Here is a 17971-nt window from a genome sequence, read left to right as displayed (position 1 = left end):
GCTGCACTGTTGGAAGAAGGAAAGCGCTTTAGGGCGGTGGCACCACAGGCAACAAAAAAGACGCCATATGGAAGTCATATCACGCTTACACATACTGTCAATTATGGGAGAGCCAGCATTTTTTTTTTCTTTTTTGTAATTGCACCTATGACGAATGCTTATTCGATGGAAAGTGCAACATTCGGAGAGAGAGAGAGAGAGAGAATAAACTTTAATAAAAAGAGCACGCGAGCGTAGGTAGCTCCCCCGCTCTGCAGTGGGTGGTCCCCTCAGTCCAGGAGTCCAGCGGCCTTAGCTGCCCTTCTCGCTCGGTTGACCAGGTTGAGCTGGTCCGTCGAGTCGGAGCTGGACAGCGCTGCCTCCCATTGCCGTGTGGTGGGGTGTGTTATGGGTGTGAGGTGTGGTGTGTCTGCGCAAGCCCATACCATGTGGTAAAGTGTTGCGCATTGATCACAGTGTGGACATTTATAGGAATACAGCGCAGGGTGTATGGCGTGGTAAAGACTCAAATGTGGATATGTGTTTGTTTGGAGTTTTCGCCATATTAGGAGATCTGTATTAGGAAAACGACAGACGTAGCAAACACATAGCAATTATGCGGTAGAAAAAGAAAGGCTTTATTAACCCACCACCGTGCACGGAGAAGCAATTGAGTGAATAAACCAGGACCGAGGAGAAACTGAAACAACGAGAAAGAGGTTTAAGTTAGTGTTAACACATGGGAAAATGCAATGACAGTTTCGCTTGAATATTTCTTATCAGTTGAAGCAATCTGGCCCATTTTCAGAATCACGGGGTGGAAAAGAAATTGTCGGGCGTAAAAGATTACAGAGAGAGATATTACGACTGACAGAGAAAGCCACGTGACTCCTTTGCATGGAATAAAAGAGAAACTTTGGTTTGGGCTAGTCGGTTTGAAAGATAAGGTTGGAGTTTGTTGGTCGTAGTACATGTTGAATGATTGTCGCGTGCTGCAGTGAAATAAGACACTCGGATACGAAGTAAGGACGAGGACAACACACAAGCGCTTGTTCAGTGTAGTATTCGTCCTTTCTTCGTGTCCGAGCATTTTATTTCACAGTAGTGATCTGCAATTGTTCGATTAGTTGGTTAGTTCTGTAAGCACAGGCAGGGCACCGCGTAAAGAACATGGACCAAGACGGGACGCGTAGAAGACACAAGAATACGCCCGTGGTCCGTTACGTGCCCCATCTTCGTCCGTGTTTTTTTTTCTTTTTTTTTTTCTTTTTTTTTTTGCGACGCTCCGTCTACGTTACTTACAGGATAAAAAGCCGACGCTGAAAGAAACATTGCGATGTTATATGTGTTGCTGCTTCAGTATAGTGAAACTGATAATAAGTGCCTACATCAGGAATAAGCTAACAATGTATAAATGATATGGCCTTATTGCATAAGGGTGGACACGTATGAAAACATATATAAGAGAAGAAAGAGAACCGACGGGCCCGATTTCTATTAATCATACAAGAAGCCAACAAACATAGACACCAAGGACAACATAGGGGAATGACTTGTACTTACTAAATTAATTAAAGGAATGATATATTAATGGAAATGAAAGTGGACGATAAAGCAACTTGCCGCAGGTGGGCAACGATCCCATGTCTTCGCATTACGCGTGCGATGTTCTTACCAATTGAGCTACCGTGGCGCCATTTTCTCATCCACTTTCCGGGGTATACTTACGTTTTTACTACTAGAACTAACCCTGGGAGTATTGAGCGGCAGCTCAATTGTCAAATCACACTTTCAGCTCTACCATGAGCGTGAGAGTCCTCTTATAAGAATGTGGAACTATTTGCACAAGACATCATAGTAGTTTTCTGCTTTTCTTCCGTTTTTCTTGTTTTAGTTATTTAATTAATATTTTCTTTCTTTTCTTTTTTCGTTTTTCTTTTTTTTTTTTTGACGCGAACTTTCTCTCCTGTTGACCTACTATGAATCTCTGCAGCGGCTCCGAATATCCGCTTGCGCTTCCTCCGTAGAAGCTAGACGAGGAACAAAGAGTCATTTCGCGGCGGGAAAGCATCGGCGTGACCTTCAGCGAGTCGTGCAGGGAGAAAGTTGAAGACCACCGCAGCTGACTCAAGGATCGAGTTCGATGAACGCTGTAGAGCTATGCGCATGGCGACAAGCGAGTATACGCTTCGGCCGCGCGGCAGTCACAAGTAATGCCGGCTCAGTTAACACGACGAAAGCGAAAGAAAGAGCGGAGGGATATGTGTACATAAAGAAGGGGAGGGGATCACTTACTCACAATGGAAATACCGACGTCGGCTTGACGTCATCAACATTTCGACGGATGCGAAATACCTACGAGATGCGATCGCACAGCTGCCACTGTGGCGTCTCCCTTCGGGCTCCGTATACTATACAACATAATCTATTCGACAACAGAAACCAGCATTATTCGACCATTAGGGGCTTCTATTCAGAACTGCAACGACTCTCCCTACATCTCTCTCTCTCTCTCTCTGTTTGAGTGACGACAGTCGGCAATATATTCATTAACGTATCTCTCATGGTACCTAACCGCTAACAGCCGCTTAAGATTACTGGCTGAATGACGTAACCTTCGTAGCTGGCCTTGAGATCGCGTATCAGTCGGCGGGTTGTACTCGCTTCACAAAGGTTGCACAAAGCTGCACGCGCGCTCCTCGACGCAGATATAGTAGCCGCGCAAAACTATCGATAAGTTCACTATAGTTAGTATCCATACTATCGAAATTGCTATGGATAGTAAGATACACTAGTTCGCTAACGTTTGCTATTGATAGTGTTATCGACAGTCTTGCAGTTCTAGCGATATTACCAAAAAATATATGATAACTCATTGTCAGTAACACCGAATTCACACATTTTCGCAACAATTTTTTGGCTAATGAAATAAAATATTTCTCTCTGTTGGCAAAATTGCATATATGGCTATCACTTACTCATGCTTAAAGCAAACCAGTGTTACACCAGACCAATAAAATTACTTGTTTTCATTATATTTAAATCTCACAATCTCACAATCTCACAGCTCACACTATTTAAATCTAAAGTGCAACTGAAATTTGTTGCAGAAAAGTTGAACACATTTATAAAGGGTTTCTTTATTTCGCGCTTAAACTGAACAATTAGACGAATCATGCATCAGTCAGGCATTATGGTGGAGCATCTCACCGTATACACCTTTGGTCCGCTCCTCATGCCTAAAATTGCTTATACATACCCGGCGACTAAAAACATGTGTTCTGCTGGTACTGACGTTGCCAAAATGCCCAAGTACATACTGCAGAGTCATTACAGACAGCGGCATTGTATATCTTTGACATCGCCTCCAGAATTCTAAGAGGCCGCTGTTCCTCGCCAGTGGTTGCGACACAGCAGGTACTAGTCAACCACGTCGAGTGACCTTATACTATCGGCATGGCAAATTAGTAAACATCCCGCTGTTATGATGCGGAAGGGTATCCAGCTGGGCTTCATCGCTCAGTGACGCATGCTCCGCGAGAGCGCGGAGCGCTGTGATCGTTACGGCAGCCTGCAGAGCGCGTGGCTCGGGGCGTGCAGGAAGCCGTCGCCAAGTTTGTTACAGTGATTAAGTACGTGCAGTACGTCGCCTTGGCTGTGTACTATGAATAGCACTATGACTAGTGCTTTTTTTTTCTTGTTACCAATGATAGTTCAATAGCGACTCAACTATCAATATATCAGTTGTATTGTCGATATATATATATATATATATATATATATATACTTTTTTTTTCTGGAGAACCAAGGCACTTGAAATCTTTGTAGATATTTGCCAAGATATTCACGTATGTCTCCTGCACTCCTTGATTACGCACTGCCTCTATGACTGCTGTTATCTCTACTGAATGAAATGCCTTTTCATAATCTATGAAAGCCATATAGAGAGGTTGATTGTAGTTCGCACATTTCTCGAGTACCTGATTGATTACATGGATGCGATTCATTGTAGAATATCCCTTCCTGAAGCCAGCCTGTTGTCTTGGTTGACTGAAGTCATGTGTTTCCCTGATTTCATTGGAGATTGTCTAGGTGAATATTTTATATAATACTGAACGCAAGCTAATGGGCCTATTATTATTCAATTCTTTAACGTCTCCCTTCTTATGAATTAGTTTAATGTAGGCATTCTTCCAGTTCTCTCGTACACTTGAAGTCATGATGCAATGCGTGTAGAGGGCGGCAAGCTTTCCAAGACTGACGTCCCCTCCATCTTTGATTAAGTCGACTGTTATTCTATCTTCTCCAGCAGCTTTCCTCCGGGTTATTCCTTGCAAGGCGTTTCTAGCTTCATCGCTAATTACAGAAGGAACCTCTGTATCCTGTTCATAACTATTTCGAATGAAGGTAGTTTGACTGCTCTGTGTACTGTACAGGTCAGTATAGAATGCTTCCGCTGCTTTTACTATATCATCGAAATTGCTGATGATATTTCCATGCTCATCTTTCAGTGCATACTTCTTTCCTTCTCCTATGCGAAGTTTTCTTCTCCCTGAATTCATGCTTCCTCAATATTTCCCATGTTATAATTTCGAATATCCCTTACTTTCTTCTTGTTGATCTGTTTTGGCAGTTGAACGATATACTAGCGGTGGGATGTTAGACGTGCACAAACTGAGTTCGAGAAGCTAGCTCATGAGCGCCTCTTGCCTGTGCCTCCTGGGGCGTCCCGTGATACCTGTCTCGTCCGATCACGTCTTATTTCCCTTCCCCTAGCGCAGCGCGGTTCAGGTGTCCCCTATTGAGAAACAGCCACAGTGCGGCACATTACCCACCATTTCCATAACCCACAACAAGAATAATGCCTAAAGCTAGCTCATGAACTCTTGTGACATATTTGAACGCCATTTATAATCGTGTTAGTTGCTCATTCGAGAAGGGGGAGAGGAAAAAATAGAAGAAGATAGCTATCGGCATTCATACAAGACCAAGAAGGTTTTCTTCGTTTCGTCAAGTGCTGCATCGTCTTCTGTCTTCCGGCGCTCTTCGATCACGAAAATCGTTGCTTAGCGCGCGATACAAATAACTGTCATTGATGAAGATTAAAAGAAATGAATTGCGCCTCATATGTGTGGGCAGAGAGAAAACGAAAATAATCGTAATCATGAGTATACTAATCATGAATTTCAGTGCGCACAACTATTCCATCTTGAACAGGTGCCAAGCGCTATCATCGGTGCAAGGCAACTAGCAAAGAACAAAGCATAAGAGAAGCCGCTCTGAAGCTTCCTTAAAGGAGGCCGCATATTATGTACTACGTCTTATTGAGTCTGATGAAAATGTGCTATGGAAATCAGCTGTGTTCACTCGTGTTGACCCGAATATGAGTGCCAGAACTAGGTCCCTATCAACATACGCTTCCATCTAGCCCTCACCATAGCTTTGAGAAACACAGCGGGCAAAAATCGCCGCTCATTAACTGCACATGTCCATTTCGCTCCCATGGCTACCGCTTCGTCCCATCGCCAACGGTCATAAATATCCGTGTCTTTTTTTTTCTTGGATAGGAATAAACAAGCCGAGGAGGTCGTTAGACCGCCATAAAAGAGGCAAGATATCTGTTTCCTGATAGACCCGAACGTCATCGACATTGTGACGTCAAGATCTCGCGCTCGGCCTCGCGATCATCCGGAGTCACAACAGAACCGCAGGGGTTCGCTTCGACGCCTCTGCGTAATAAAGGCCGTTGCATCTACGACATGCGGCTATAGTTACGTAAACGCCGTTATGCTGACTTTACGTTTTCCTTTCTTCGTGTTTCTGCGACGCTCTCACTCCTTCCTTCGGGCGATTTGTCGATGTTCCGAACCCTCGACTCCCGTGGCGATTCCGCAGCTAGCGGCAGTGTACAAAGCCGTGCTGCGTGCGCGCATCGTCGGCCTTAATGGGTTCTCTCGCAAACCTCCGCTCTGCGCTTAAGTGGGACGCGGGCGCGTCAGAAAGTGTTTCCTTCTTGTCGAAGAATCAAAAGCCTGCAGCGGTCACGCACATCTCCGCGGACTGCGGAGGTTAGCAGGCATATGCTTGGAGCCTTCGGACTCCGTTCAGAATGGAGAGTGACGAAATTAAGTACAGATGAGACGAAGTACAGATGAAGTGAGGTCCGTCGAACCACCCGTGGGAGTTAGCACAATGCGGTAATTGAGAATGCATCAGTGTGCAGCTCCTATTCTCATCATTTAACCAAACCCTCCGCTACCGCCAACTGCTTTTTTCGTTTTGTTTAAAAAAAAAAAACGTTGTCCCACTGCATGGTTCAACTCTTATCTCTTATCAGTTATGGTAAATCAGTTCTACGAAAGCTCGCAAAGTGGAAGAAGTTACATGAAAGAAAAAAAAATGCCATCCGTCCGAATGTAGCTCGGTGGAAGGAAAGCTTCGCGGTTGAGGGAAAATTCGTCCTAGTTCAAGTGGGTTTCCTTTGTAGCTTCGTGCTGTACATTCAGGTGGACGAGAATTTTCCCTTTCATCTTACCAGTTATGTGCTAAATAGCCGTAGTTCATCACATGACATAACGCGCCGTATCACAGGAACGGGCTAACGCCTGATGTGTCTTAGAACCAATGCCGTACTAAACACCCCCGCAACGCAGTGTACTAGAAGAAATCGCCATACCGCAGAGCTCGAAGCCGAAAACCTCACATAAAACGTGCGCATACATTAGGGGTTCTCACCCACTAATGTTGACATACACCATTAAAAGCAACCAAAACATTTTTTTTTCCTTTTTTATTTGTCAGCCCCCCAGTGATAGGAAACATTCAAAACAAACTTTAGACTGCCTGCATTGAAGCCGAGTGCATAAAAGTATATTGATAAACAGAGCAGAGCATACAAAAATGACACATTTAACAGCGCTCTCCCGTGCTTCTATTGGACGCTGCGGTAAATGAAGGTAATCACTACATGCGTATCGGCCACGTTTGCACGTCGTTTTGTCGGCCGGTTAAGGTGAGCTAGAGACACAGAGGCCTAGTAAACACGTGTCGGCGACGCGAGGCGAAAACAGAAACCGCTTCGGAGAAACCCTTAAACCCGCCAGCAGCCCGAAAACCTGTCCACAGTGAACCCGTCACGATTCTTTCACCAATGACGCCAATCCAAAATATGCTCTTTATCACGTCCACCTATCGCAGTCGGAACACGGCAGCAGCTTGGTAATTATTCCGAGGAAACTCGCAGAAAGACTTCGCATTAAAAGAACGACAAACAGATAGACAAGCTGGACTCGCCAAGCCAGCTGCGCGCTTCGGGAAAGCACATGCTGACTCGTCGCATCGGCGCAGGATGCGACCGATAAGGGCCAAAAACGAAAAAAAAAAAAAAAATTAAGAGAGAATGGAGGGGGGGTCTCCGTACACACCGAAGCGTGCACGTGGACCTGCGATGCGTAGCCACTTCGTCTGCGCACTCCCCCCCCCCCCCCCCCCCCTCCTCCCCCATACCACCACTCCCCCTTCAACTCCTCCTGGTTGTATTCATGCGCGACGAGTTTGACGAGACGAACACTTCAGAGGTCACGGGGCTCTGAGGCCGTTCACAGTGGGCGTGACGCAGTATGTGGCCGAGCCGGACAGTGCGGTAGCGATTGCCGCATTGAAGTTGCACGTCGGGTCACCGTTAAAGGTGGGACTAGACTCAAGTTAATAAAGGCAGCGTTTTGTTATCGCTGCACAGTCAATAAAGGATCAGCAACTAGTACACTGCGTTGCGGGGGTGTTTAGTTCACCCCGTTAACTGGCGAGCGCATAGAACGCATTTCTGGTGCGTCCGCGCGTGCGTCGTATGGTGTCGCCCGGCGTGAAAGAGCAGAATTCATACTGACTGCGCTGTAGCATCGGTACAATGGTTCTCATCGTCGGAATACAAAATAATAAATATACGTAATATTTGTATACGGAGCCGGTAATGTTTTAGGTTTTTGGTCTCAATAACTAAACCTTCATGATGGGAATTATTTAACGGGAGGTATATATAGGGTGCTTTAATTGAATGTAAACACAGTTTGTAAGTATCATTTGCGGCCGGCAACATAGTTCCACTCATTCAGGCTCCATTACTTGAAGATACAGACAACGCTCGTGCCAAAAATACTAAATGCACGGTTGTGGTATTAACAAGCTCTCACTACTTAATTAGAAGCTAATCAATTTAGAGCACACATGGCAATCTACAAATCGACGATTGCTTGCCAGGACCACTCACGACCATGACAATATTGATGTGTGACATCCCTTCGACCGACCACTGCACAATGGCAACCGACACGCACTGCTTCGCCGAGAAGTTATAGGCTGCGCCACAACCACCTGCGCCACTATGGCACGCGTGCCTATTAGTTTAGCTGGAGCCCCTTGATCGCGCGAGTCAATGTCAAGGCCCGTCGGCCAAGAAGTGTCGGCGACGACGAGCTGTGTCCCTGCTCCCGATGGTCAGCGTCGACCGGTTTTCATTTCCAACCTTCTCCGCGACGCCAGACGTATACTGTTGCAAGTCGGTTTTGTTGAGCGGATGCGCGTCGGCTGAGTGAAGCGTTGCCAGAGAGCCCACAAACGGTAGGGAGCCTACATGCAACAGCGTTGCATGTGGGCTCCCTACACAAACGGCTGTTGCCAGCGCCGCTGCTGCTTCGAGGAAACCTCTCCGTGCGTCGTTCGAACGTCTCACGAAGGATGCTGCGGTCGACTGGGCCGCGAAGTTGCGCAAGATTTAATGATGGTGTAATTTAGACCGAGTACACTGTTTAGACCGAGAGCACTGCACTGTTTAAGCGAGTTGCCCGTAAGCAACCAGCTATGACCGCTGGATGCATGATAACAAATTCCACAAAACACTGCTGCAATTCATACACAACACAGGCCTCACAGCACACATATAATACACATATACATATCAAGAATTATGCCGTAACGGCAAGTCTTCATCGCAATAAAAAAAAGTAAGCAGTGAAAAGTCGTGTCAGCTTAACGCCTAACGGCAACGCGCAGTACACCAGAAATTAAAACGTGCGTTTGTTCGCAACTCGTTCCTTGCTCATATGGTGGACAGACAATACTGAGGTGGCCAACCAATTGCGGCTCTTCAGATTTATGTAGGAGTTGCAGCTATTTCACGTAGTCAGTAGTCAGAATAATTGCCATAATCTTCTGTACTTCACCGGGGTGGCTCATTTCCCGGCACTGTTGACGCACATCGGGGAAGCCCGAGACCTCCCCGAAGTGCTTGCTGTTGTAGATTTTGTTTACACGGATATTAGTCCTGCACGTGCACAGCAATACAGCATGCAGACGGTTCCTCAGAAATCCCAAAGAAAGACCTCTGTACTTCCCCTGTATTCCGGCGCACTAAACAGGTCCAACTAAAGGCCTCAGGGAGAACAAAATCACGCTTTTGCGCGAAATTCGGAGAGGCTTGGCTTTCACTCTAGCGTGGGCGTTCAAGACTGGGCGCGCTAATTATCTCCTCAGCACAGAGTGCAACAAAGTGGGCGTCGCGGAGGGTTACGTCTGGCACTTTCTGTGCTTCGTTATAGTGAAGAGAAAAGATTATTCGACCCTCAGGAGAGAAGGGGATATTTACACTAGGGCTCCCGGAAGGACTACGCACAGTGCTAAACGTGGTTATTGTGGTTTCGCGCATTCTTACGCAGCTCTGGACTCATCGACGCGTGGTACCCGGCTTTGTGTTACGGACAGCAGTTTACAGGCAGTCAGTAAACGACCAGGCTAACACCTCATGTATAGTAACAACACGACCACAACCTACAGGTCCAGTACAAGTTAAGTACAGCCGCGTAGCAGGAGCTGTAGAGCTTCTGGACAATGGAAGCAGTAATGAGTGTCAACAGTAAAACAAGCGGGTAGGCAGCTCCAACGAATAGTGAGGAAATAAAAGGAAGACTAGTTTGATACAGCCTACGACATCATGTTACCACAGTGTACTTGCGCAGTTAATTAATTTGAGTGGCTGCAGCGCAAGGACTGCAACGATCTGAACCATGCCCCCCCCCCCTCCCCCCCTCTCTGCATACTCTCTCTTGCTCCCTCTCTTCACTTTTCCTTTTCGCCGCAGCAGCAGGTAAAACGGACGCCAATCAGAAGGAAAGCAAAGGTTTCTTGGGCGACAGACTGACGCCTGACCTTGACCTCACCAGACTCCTTAGGTTCGCTGCTTCGCGCAGACTGAGGAGGAGGAGAAGACAGTGGACAGGGCGAGCGCTAACCAAAAAAATGCTCTAACAAGAACAGCACCAACCTCACCAGGCACACATCCTTTCCAAAGAAAGAATGCGACGAGTCTTGAACGCCACACCGACGAAGCCCATGTACTTATGGAAGTGCATTTCCAGTGCAGTAGTTTCTAGCAGTTCCCTTTGTGGTTTGGTTTGATGCGTAATGGTAGGGTTGGCTCGACCCATAACGGGGGAGAAGATAAGGAAAAGTTATTAAACTAATAATAATCATTACGATCAATCTTAGGCTTATATTACAGAATAGGTGCTATTCGCATTTTGTTTTCATGGTGAGAAAAACAAAACACTTCAAGTTAGCGCTCGCTCTGTCCACTGTCTTCTTTTTCTCCTCCTTCTGTATTGTTTTGTTTCCTTGATTACGCTAAAATTGCTTATGTAAAGTATACCCTACGTCCGCATATCACCGTCTTAGCACTCTGTTAAATTTGCTTCCACTATATTTTTTTTCGTTTGAAACCGAAATTCGGCAAAAAAAACAGCGTATCTTTCCCAGATCCTTTTTTTTTAATCGAAACCGCCGAATAATAATTATATAGCGGACGGCAAGAACCCATTGTCTTTCTATGGCAAGCCTTTATGTATTCAACGCGAATTACTCAGTACATGCGCAGATGTCACACAATGTGTGATTGAGGACCATTCGTACTGAGGCAAAGCTCAATGACAGCCATCGACAGTGCGATACTGCTCTTGCTCAAGCACTATCGGACAGAATCAACATATACCTCAATAGCAAAGCTACTGCGGCTTATTCATTTCACTTCCAAACTTCTCGAAATATATGTTTCTAAATTCTCGTTTCCGCCAGAATCTTGCGTGTACATCCTTCGAGAACAATGTCGGGAACTGTCCATGAGCGAATAACAATGGCACTTAACGTAAAAATGAACACGACTTTGAATATAAAGATGAAAATAACATTGAGTATAAATAGAAATAAAACAAATTTGTAAAAGTAGATGTGGTGGCTCTTACGGTAAGAATGTGAGGGTATAGCAGCCCAGCTTTTAGCCCTTTCCCTGAAACGAGAACGCAGAGATTGGGTGTGATTTAAAATTGAGAGGCACAATACCAACAAGACGCAATTATAACGATACATTCCATGCTTCAGTTCAGATATTAAATAACTATTTTCGCCTAAATGCGTTATCCCTTCTCTGCGACAAGCTGTTATTTGTACGAGTAAGAGACCACTTGTCACTGAATATCCTGTCACGTAGAATGCTATAAAGGAAAGGGATGCATGTGACAAATGACATCTTTCTCATATGAAATACTAAGCTCTAAACTTTTTGTCAGTGACTTTGCAGCATTTCAGCTACGGTGTCCTAATAGTTCCACGTTTATGTTAAGCACGCTGTTCTGTACGAAATCTTCATACTGCTGGGTTCCTTGCATCACAAGCAGATGGCGTTCGCCTCCACGCATCCGCGGTAACGGCGGCGCCGGCCTCGCAGGGGAAAGGAAAAAAAGAACCAGAAAGCTCGCCTTCGCCCATGGCGTTCGCCGCAAGCGTTTCCCGGAATAGGTTGCGGTTGCATAAGCTGCAGTTGCCGGGAAACGTCAGAAGCCGTTAGGGATCTTTGAATGCTATCGCGTTCGAATGTCACTTTTTTTAACATACTAGGTGCATGCTCTTTCAGTTGCCGGTTTTCTGCTGTTGATGCAATATTATTTTTTTCCAATATTTTTTTTCTAGTGTGGTATTATTCCGTTGTGTACACATATCAGTACTATACCCGCCGACTGCCCAGCGTCGCACACACACAATGTTGCCTATGCAGGCTGGGTATCTAACTGCGACACGATTGTATGTAATAAAGATTATTATTATTATTATTATTATTATTATTATTATTATTATTATTATTATTATTATTATTATTATTATTATTATTATTATTATTATTATTATTATTATTATAGGACACGAATATTGTATTCCTGCAGGCGAAGCAGCGCCCAACGGCCGAGGCGTCCCGACGGGTAGTCGGCATAAGAGAGCGGTGCCGTCACAGGAGCGGGCGGGCGAACGGGGTTCAGTGCGTAAGATATTTGGGCACGGATTGATTTTTGCACGGCCGGAGTTTGGGCAGGCTCCTGGCTGTGAGGCAGCAGCGACAGGAGGCGGGCCACTTCCTCCCGAATGAAAGACTTCAGCTGAAGGACTTCACGTTGGCGGCGCAATTCGTCGAAACTCTGGCACAGGCTGAAGAGAACGGCAACGCTCATTGGACTCTTGGCCAGCAGCATTTGAAACGCGTCGTCCACACTACCCTTCAGAATATGCTTGATCGTCTCGTCCTCCACCATCGTTGGATTCACAAGGCTGCAGAGATACAAGCAATCCTCAATATAGCTGGGAAAGGCTTGCCCGGTTGTTGTGCTCGATGGCGTAGACGCTGTTCGGCGCGTAGCTTGCGGACGGGGGGCGGCCAAACACTTCGGGGAAATGTGTCTTGAATGCGGACCAACTCGAGAGGTCAGATTCGTGTTTCTTATACCATAGGGTTGCGACGTCAGCAAGGCAAAAGATGACGCTAGTCAGCTTAGCCTGGTCGTCCAACTTATTGTGAGCGCTTACACGTTCATAGGAGGACAGCCAGTCTTCGACGTCATGTTCGCCGGTCCCGCTAAAGATGGCCGGGTCACTCCGACGCAAGTGATAGGGGCAGCCACGGGTTCAGTCGGAGCGTAGGTCGCGTCAATTATGGTGTCGGTAGGCAACGTACGATTGCGGAGCTGCAGGGTGACTTGAGAGATACCCAGCACCTCCACCAATGGTAATGATGTTTAATTGAAGATAGGAAGTACCAGATAAACAGCAGCCTAGCAGCAGCGAATAGTGTGAGCTGTCTTGCAAATCACCGCACGGTTCGTCGTCGTCGTCTCCGAGCTGCTATCCAAAACACGAGGCGCGTCTGTTTCATTACATTATTATTATTATTATTATTATTATTATTATTATTATTATTATTATTATTATTATTATTATTATTATTATTATTATTATTATTATTATTATTATCGGGAATAGGGCGATGCTGTCGATGAGAGGCCGGCGAGAAAACATGTCTGCGACCGTGCAGGTAAAGTGCCTCGACCGCATAAGCCCAGAGAGGCACACCTAAGTGTGGGGCGCAGCGTAAGATAGACAAAGACCCCACAGAGCCGAGTTTCAAAGCAAGATAAGGCTAATCAATTCCAGAGAACATGAAACGAGCCGCCCCGAGGAAAGACAGGGAGGCCTTTGTAGAAATCGCATCAGCGAGAACGTCAACGAACGTCTGCATTGGCAGGGCACTGCGCGTCACCGTGAAGAAGGGCGCTACGGAAATTTTGCACTTCGCGGGGGCAAGCATGTCCGAACCATAATAGTACCACGGCCACAGTAGTAGTACGCTGCGCGAGATAGAGCACAAAGAGAGACCGGTCTTTATGACAGCAGACGGAGACCATGGGCATTCAGGGAAATGAGAGAGCCCATGAGGCGGCGTGTGCCATTCTTTCCAACCGCGTCGCCTCCCGGGATCCTTCAGAAACCCTCAGCACCAGCGCAAGTAGCACGACAAAAGGACCACCGTATGACCCAGACAGAGCTCTGAGAGCAGCAGCCAACCGACGCAAGAGGGAACTCCGTGCGAGTGTCCCGCCAGACCGAAACCCACTTCCCGTTGGTCTTCCCAGGTCGCGGCAAGTGCTGCGGCATAGGCTCCGTTCCGGCTTCGTCCTCACACCGGACGTGCTGGAGCGGTGGCGGCAGTACCGGCCACGCCGGGAGAGACGCCCTGCTTTTCCTTCTCCTGACTCCCCTCCGTCGCAGAAACCTGACCCCTCGACAGCTTTTGAGGACCAAGAAGCATCCCAGGAGCCGCACAGGTGCCCTGACTGCGGCGTGGCCACGCGACCATCCACAGCCCACTTGTTTTGGGAGTGCCAGCGCTACGCTAAGCAGCGGGACCGCCACCTGAGGGCGGCGCAAGTGTCCTACGAGGAGTGGATTAGGCCGGCAACTGGATCGGCGGATTGCAACAGGGCCATTCTGGACTCGCTCTTGGGTTTCGCCAAGGACGCGCAGCTTCTAGAACAGCTCTGAACACCCTTCCCCTCTCCCCTTGCTATTCCAAATAATAGTCCGTCAAGCCATCTGCAATGGGGATGTTTTCCTAGCAACACTCGATCTGGCGTTAGAACGGCAGACTGAAACAAGTCAAAAGGGAGCTATGGCGAAGCGGGCGAGCAAGCGTTGCTTGTCTTCTTCTTCCTTCACCAGCACCATGGCCCAGTCCCTTCAGTACAATCACTCCCCACCAAAAGAGGAGCCATCCTGGCGACCTAGGGGCAGGAGAAGACAGGGGGGTCGTGGCATTGCTTTAGGCGGGAGACGTGGACAATTTCCTGGCCGCGACGACACTGGTCGGAAGACGCGTCCTTCGGCTCGATGAGGTAGTTGACTGCGGATGTTTGTCGCAGTACCCGATAGGGACCATGGTACTTGGAATGCAGCTTGGAGGAAAGGCCCGGTGGAGTAGACGGCACCCACAACCAGACCAGCGAGCCGGGAGTAAAGGACGTAGCTGTAGTAGACGTGTCGTGGCGATGCTTTTGGCGCCACTGGTCCTGGGATGTGAACGAGCGAGCGAGCTGGCGACATTCTTCCGCGTATGCAGCCGCTCGTGAAACAGTCGTCGACTCCGAAGCATCCGGCCGGTAGGGTAGAATTGTGTCCATTGTGCAGGAAGGTTCGTGTCCGTAAAGAAGAAAGAAAGGTGGAAATCCAGTGGTGCTTTGCGTTGCAGTATTATATGCGTACGTTACGAAAGGCAGAATCCGATCCCAATTCGAGTGGTCAGAGGAAACATACATGGCCAACATGTCGCCAAGAGTGCGATTAAAACGCTCTGTCATGCCATTAGTTTGGGGATGGTATGCCGTGGTAGTGCGGTGAATGATGCGACACTCCTTTAGCAACGCTGTAATGGCGTCAGAGAGGAAAACGCGACCGCGGTCGCTCAGTAATTCTCGAGATGCTCCATGCCGTAATACCAGGTTCTGAAGGATAAAACGAGCAACGTCTTTTGCCGTGGCAGATGACAGGGCTGAAGTTTCAGCGTACCGCGTAAGGTGGTCGATAGCAACAATAACCCAGCGGTTGCCGCTGGGAGTGCTGGGAAGCGGACCGTATAGGTCAACGCCGACGCGGTCGAACGCTCGAGCGGGGCATGGTAAAGGCTGCAAGGGGCCGGCAGCATGTTTAGGAGGCGTCTTGCGGCGTTGGCACAGGGGGCATGACCGGACATACTGGCGAACGAAACGATACATACCGCACCAATAGTACCGAACCTGGAGGCGAGAGTATGTCTTCAATACCCCAGCGTGGCCGCATTGTGGGTCATCGTGGAACGTGGCGCAGATGTCGGAGCGGAGATGTCGGGGAATAACAAGCAACCACTTGCGACCGCTGGAGTTGTAGTTGCGCCGGTAGAGGAGGTGATCCCGAATAATAAAGTGCGTGGCTTGGCGACGGAGCGTCCGAGAGATCGGCGCTGGCGACCGGCTAGACAGGAAGTCGAGAAGCGAACAGATCCGTGGGTCCTTGCGCTGCTCTGATGGCATGTCGGAAATGTTGAGGGCGAAGGCACCGCAAGCGGAAATCGACGAGCAGATAGGATCAGGTGACAGGGGTGACCGGGAAAGAGCGTCTGCGTCTGAATGCTTGCGGCCGGAGCGATAAACAACACGGATGTCGTATTCTTGTAGGCGTAATGCCCAACGAGCGAGCCGACCAGTTGGATCTTTGAGTGAAGACAACCAGCATAGGGCATGATGGTCGGTCACGATGTCAAAAGGGCGCCCATACACGTAAGGTCGAAATTTTGGGATAGCCCAAATAATGGCCAAACATTCCTTTTCAGTAACGGAGTAGTTCGCCTCAGCTTTGGTAAGGGTGCGGCTGGCATACGCTACGACGTACTCATCGAAGCCATTCTTGCGCTGTGCAAGAACAGCACCTAGCCCGACACCACTAGCGTCCGTGTGAATCTCAGTTGGAGCAGAGGGATCGAAGTGGCGCAGTACTGGCGGTGAAGTGAGAAGGCGGCGCAGTTCTTGAAATGCGTCGTCACATGCCGGGGACCAGTCCGGTAGCTCGGAACGGCCGGTAAGAAGCGCGGTCAAGGGGGCGATTATGGAGGCAAAATTGCGGACGAAGCGGCGGAAATAGGAGCATAAGCCGATGAAGCTGCGAAGCTCTTTCAGGGTAGTTGGTTTGGGGAACGCGGATACAGCACTAAGTTTCGTAGGGTCCGGGAGGATACCGTCTTTGGAGACCACATGACCGAGGATAGTAAGCTTGCGAGCGCCGAAGTGGCATTTCTTCAAATTTAGCTGCAGTCCTGCAGCGGTGAGGCACGCAAGGACTTGCTCGAGGCGGCTGAGGTGTGATGCAAAGTCGGTAGAAAAAACTACAATGTCATCTAAGTAGCAAAGGCACGTGTTCCACTTCAGGCCTCGGAGAATGGTGTCCATCATTCGTTCGAAAGTGGCAGGCGCGTTGCAGAGGCCAAAGGGCATGACGGTGAATTCATATAGGCCATCAGGTGTTACAAAGGCTGTCTTTTGGCGATCGGCCTCTGCCATCGGCACTTGCCAGTACCCGGAGCGCAGATCCAGTGAAGAAAAGAATTCCGCACCCTGTAGGCTGTCCAAGGCATCGTCGATGCGCGGCAGAGGGTAGACATCTTTGCGCGTTATGCGGTTAAGGCGGCGATAGTCGACGCAGAACCTTATGGAGCCGTCTTTCTTTTTAACGAGGACAACCGGAGATGCCCAGGGACTGTTAGAGGGCTGGATGATGCCACGCTGCAGCATGTCGTCAACCTGCTGGTCGATGATCCGGCGTTCAGCGACCGACACACGATACGGACGCTGGCGCAAAGGGGTTTGTTGACCGGTGTCGATATAGTGAACGACTGCTGACGCTCGACCCAAAGACGGTTGGCCAATGTCGAAGGAGGCCCGAAAACGCTGGAGGAGCTGGATAATCCTTCAATAAATACATTTTATCACCATCATGACAGCAGAGTTTCTGGCTTGCCTTTCACAGAGCTGAAGCAAAGTGGACGGGGCGCGGCGTGGAATGTGACAGCAGATATGACGCGCATTGTTGCAGGCCCTCGCGAGCCTGAAATTACACCGGAATGCGACCCCATCGGGGGTGAATCAAGAGCACCGATAATTAGAAATATGTGCGGTCAGTTTGCGTACGTGAAAACGATAAGTCATTTCATTCCCCAAGGGTGGCTGAACGGGCATGTTGCATCTTTGGTTAGCAGCTCGACGATCTACATGGGAAGCGCGAGAAGCGACGTGAAAGAGTGCTGACCTGAGATGCACTAACCAAAACCATTTTGTTTTTCTTCGTTGGAATTTAAGACTTCGCGAGTGACTTTCTTTTTGCCTGGCATTCTTCGGCTAGGTGCACGGGGTCATTTTCTGCCGCACTCTGTTTGTCCTTCCGTTTCGTGTCCCAGCAAATTCTTTCGTAGCGCCATCTAGGCATTAATTTCGGTGAATACGCTAACTTCTGTACGTTTACCGGAGCCAACTAGTGGGAGCATGAACCTCCGACACGATATTTTGTCGGCTAAAATACATCATCATCATCATCATCATCATCA

General features: G+C 48.2%; 1 protein-coding gene across 1 annotated transcript in view; it reads right to left on the bottom strand.

Moving 5' to 3' along the window:
- Window positions 1–594: 594 nt before the first annotated feature.
- LOC119461570 (uncharacterized) overlaps window positions 595–17971 on the bottom strand; it is a 56539-nt gene continuing 39162 nt past the window's right edge. The window contains exons 7-8 of the mRNA XM_049673232.1: window positions 11268–11311; window positions 595–679 (exon numbers count right to left, since the gene is read on the bottom strand). Of these exons, the coding sequence (XP_049529189.1) occupies window positions 11300–11311 (12 nt within the window). The 3' untranslated portion in view covers window positions 595–679; window positions 11268–11299. The remainder of the gene's footprint in view (window positions 680–11267; window positions 11312–17971) is intronic.

The sequence above is a fragment of the Dermacentor silvarum genome, chromosome 8, assembly GCF_013339745.2.
Source record: "Dermacentor silvarum isolate Dsil-2018 chromosome 8, BIME_Dsil_1.4, whole genome shotgun sequence".
NCBI lineage: Eukaryota > Metazoa > Arthropoda > Arachnida > Ixodida > Ixodidae > Dermacentor > Dermacentor silvarum.
Note: the sequence above shows the minus strand (reverse complement) of the source record. Positions and strands in the feature narration are given on the sequence as shown.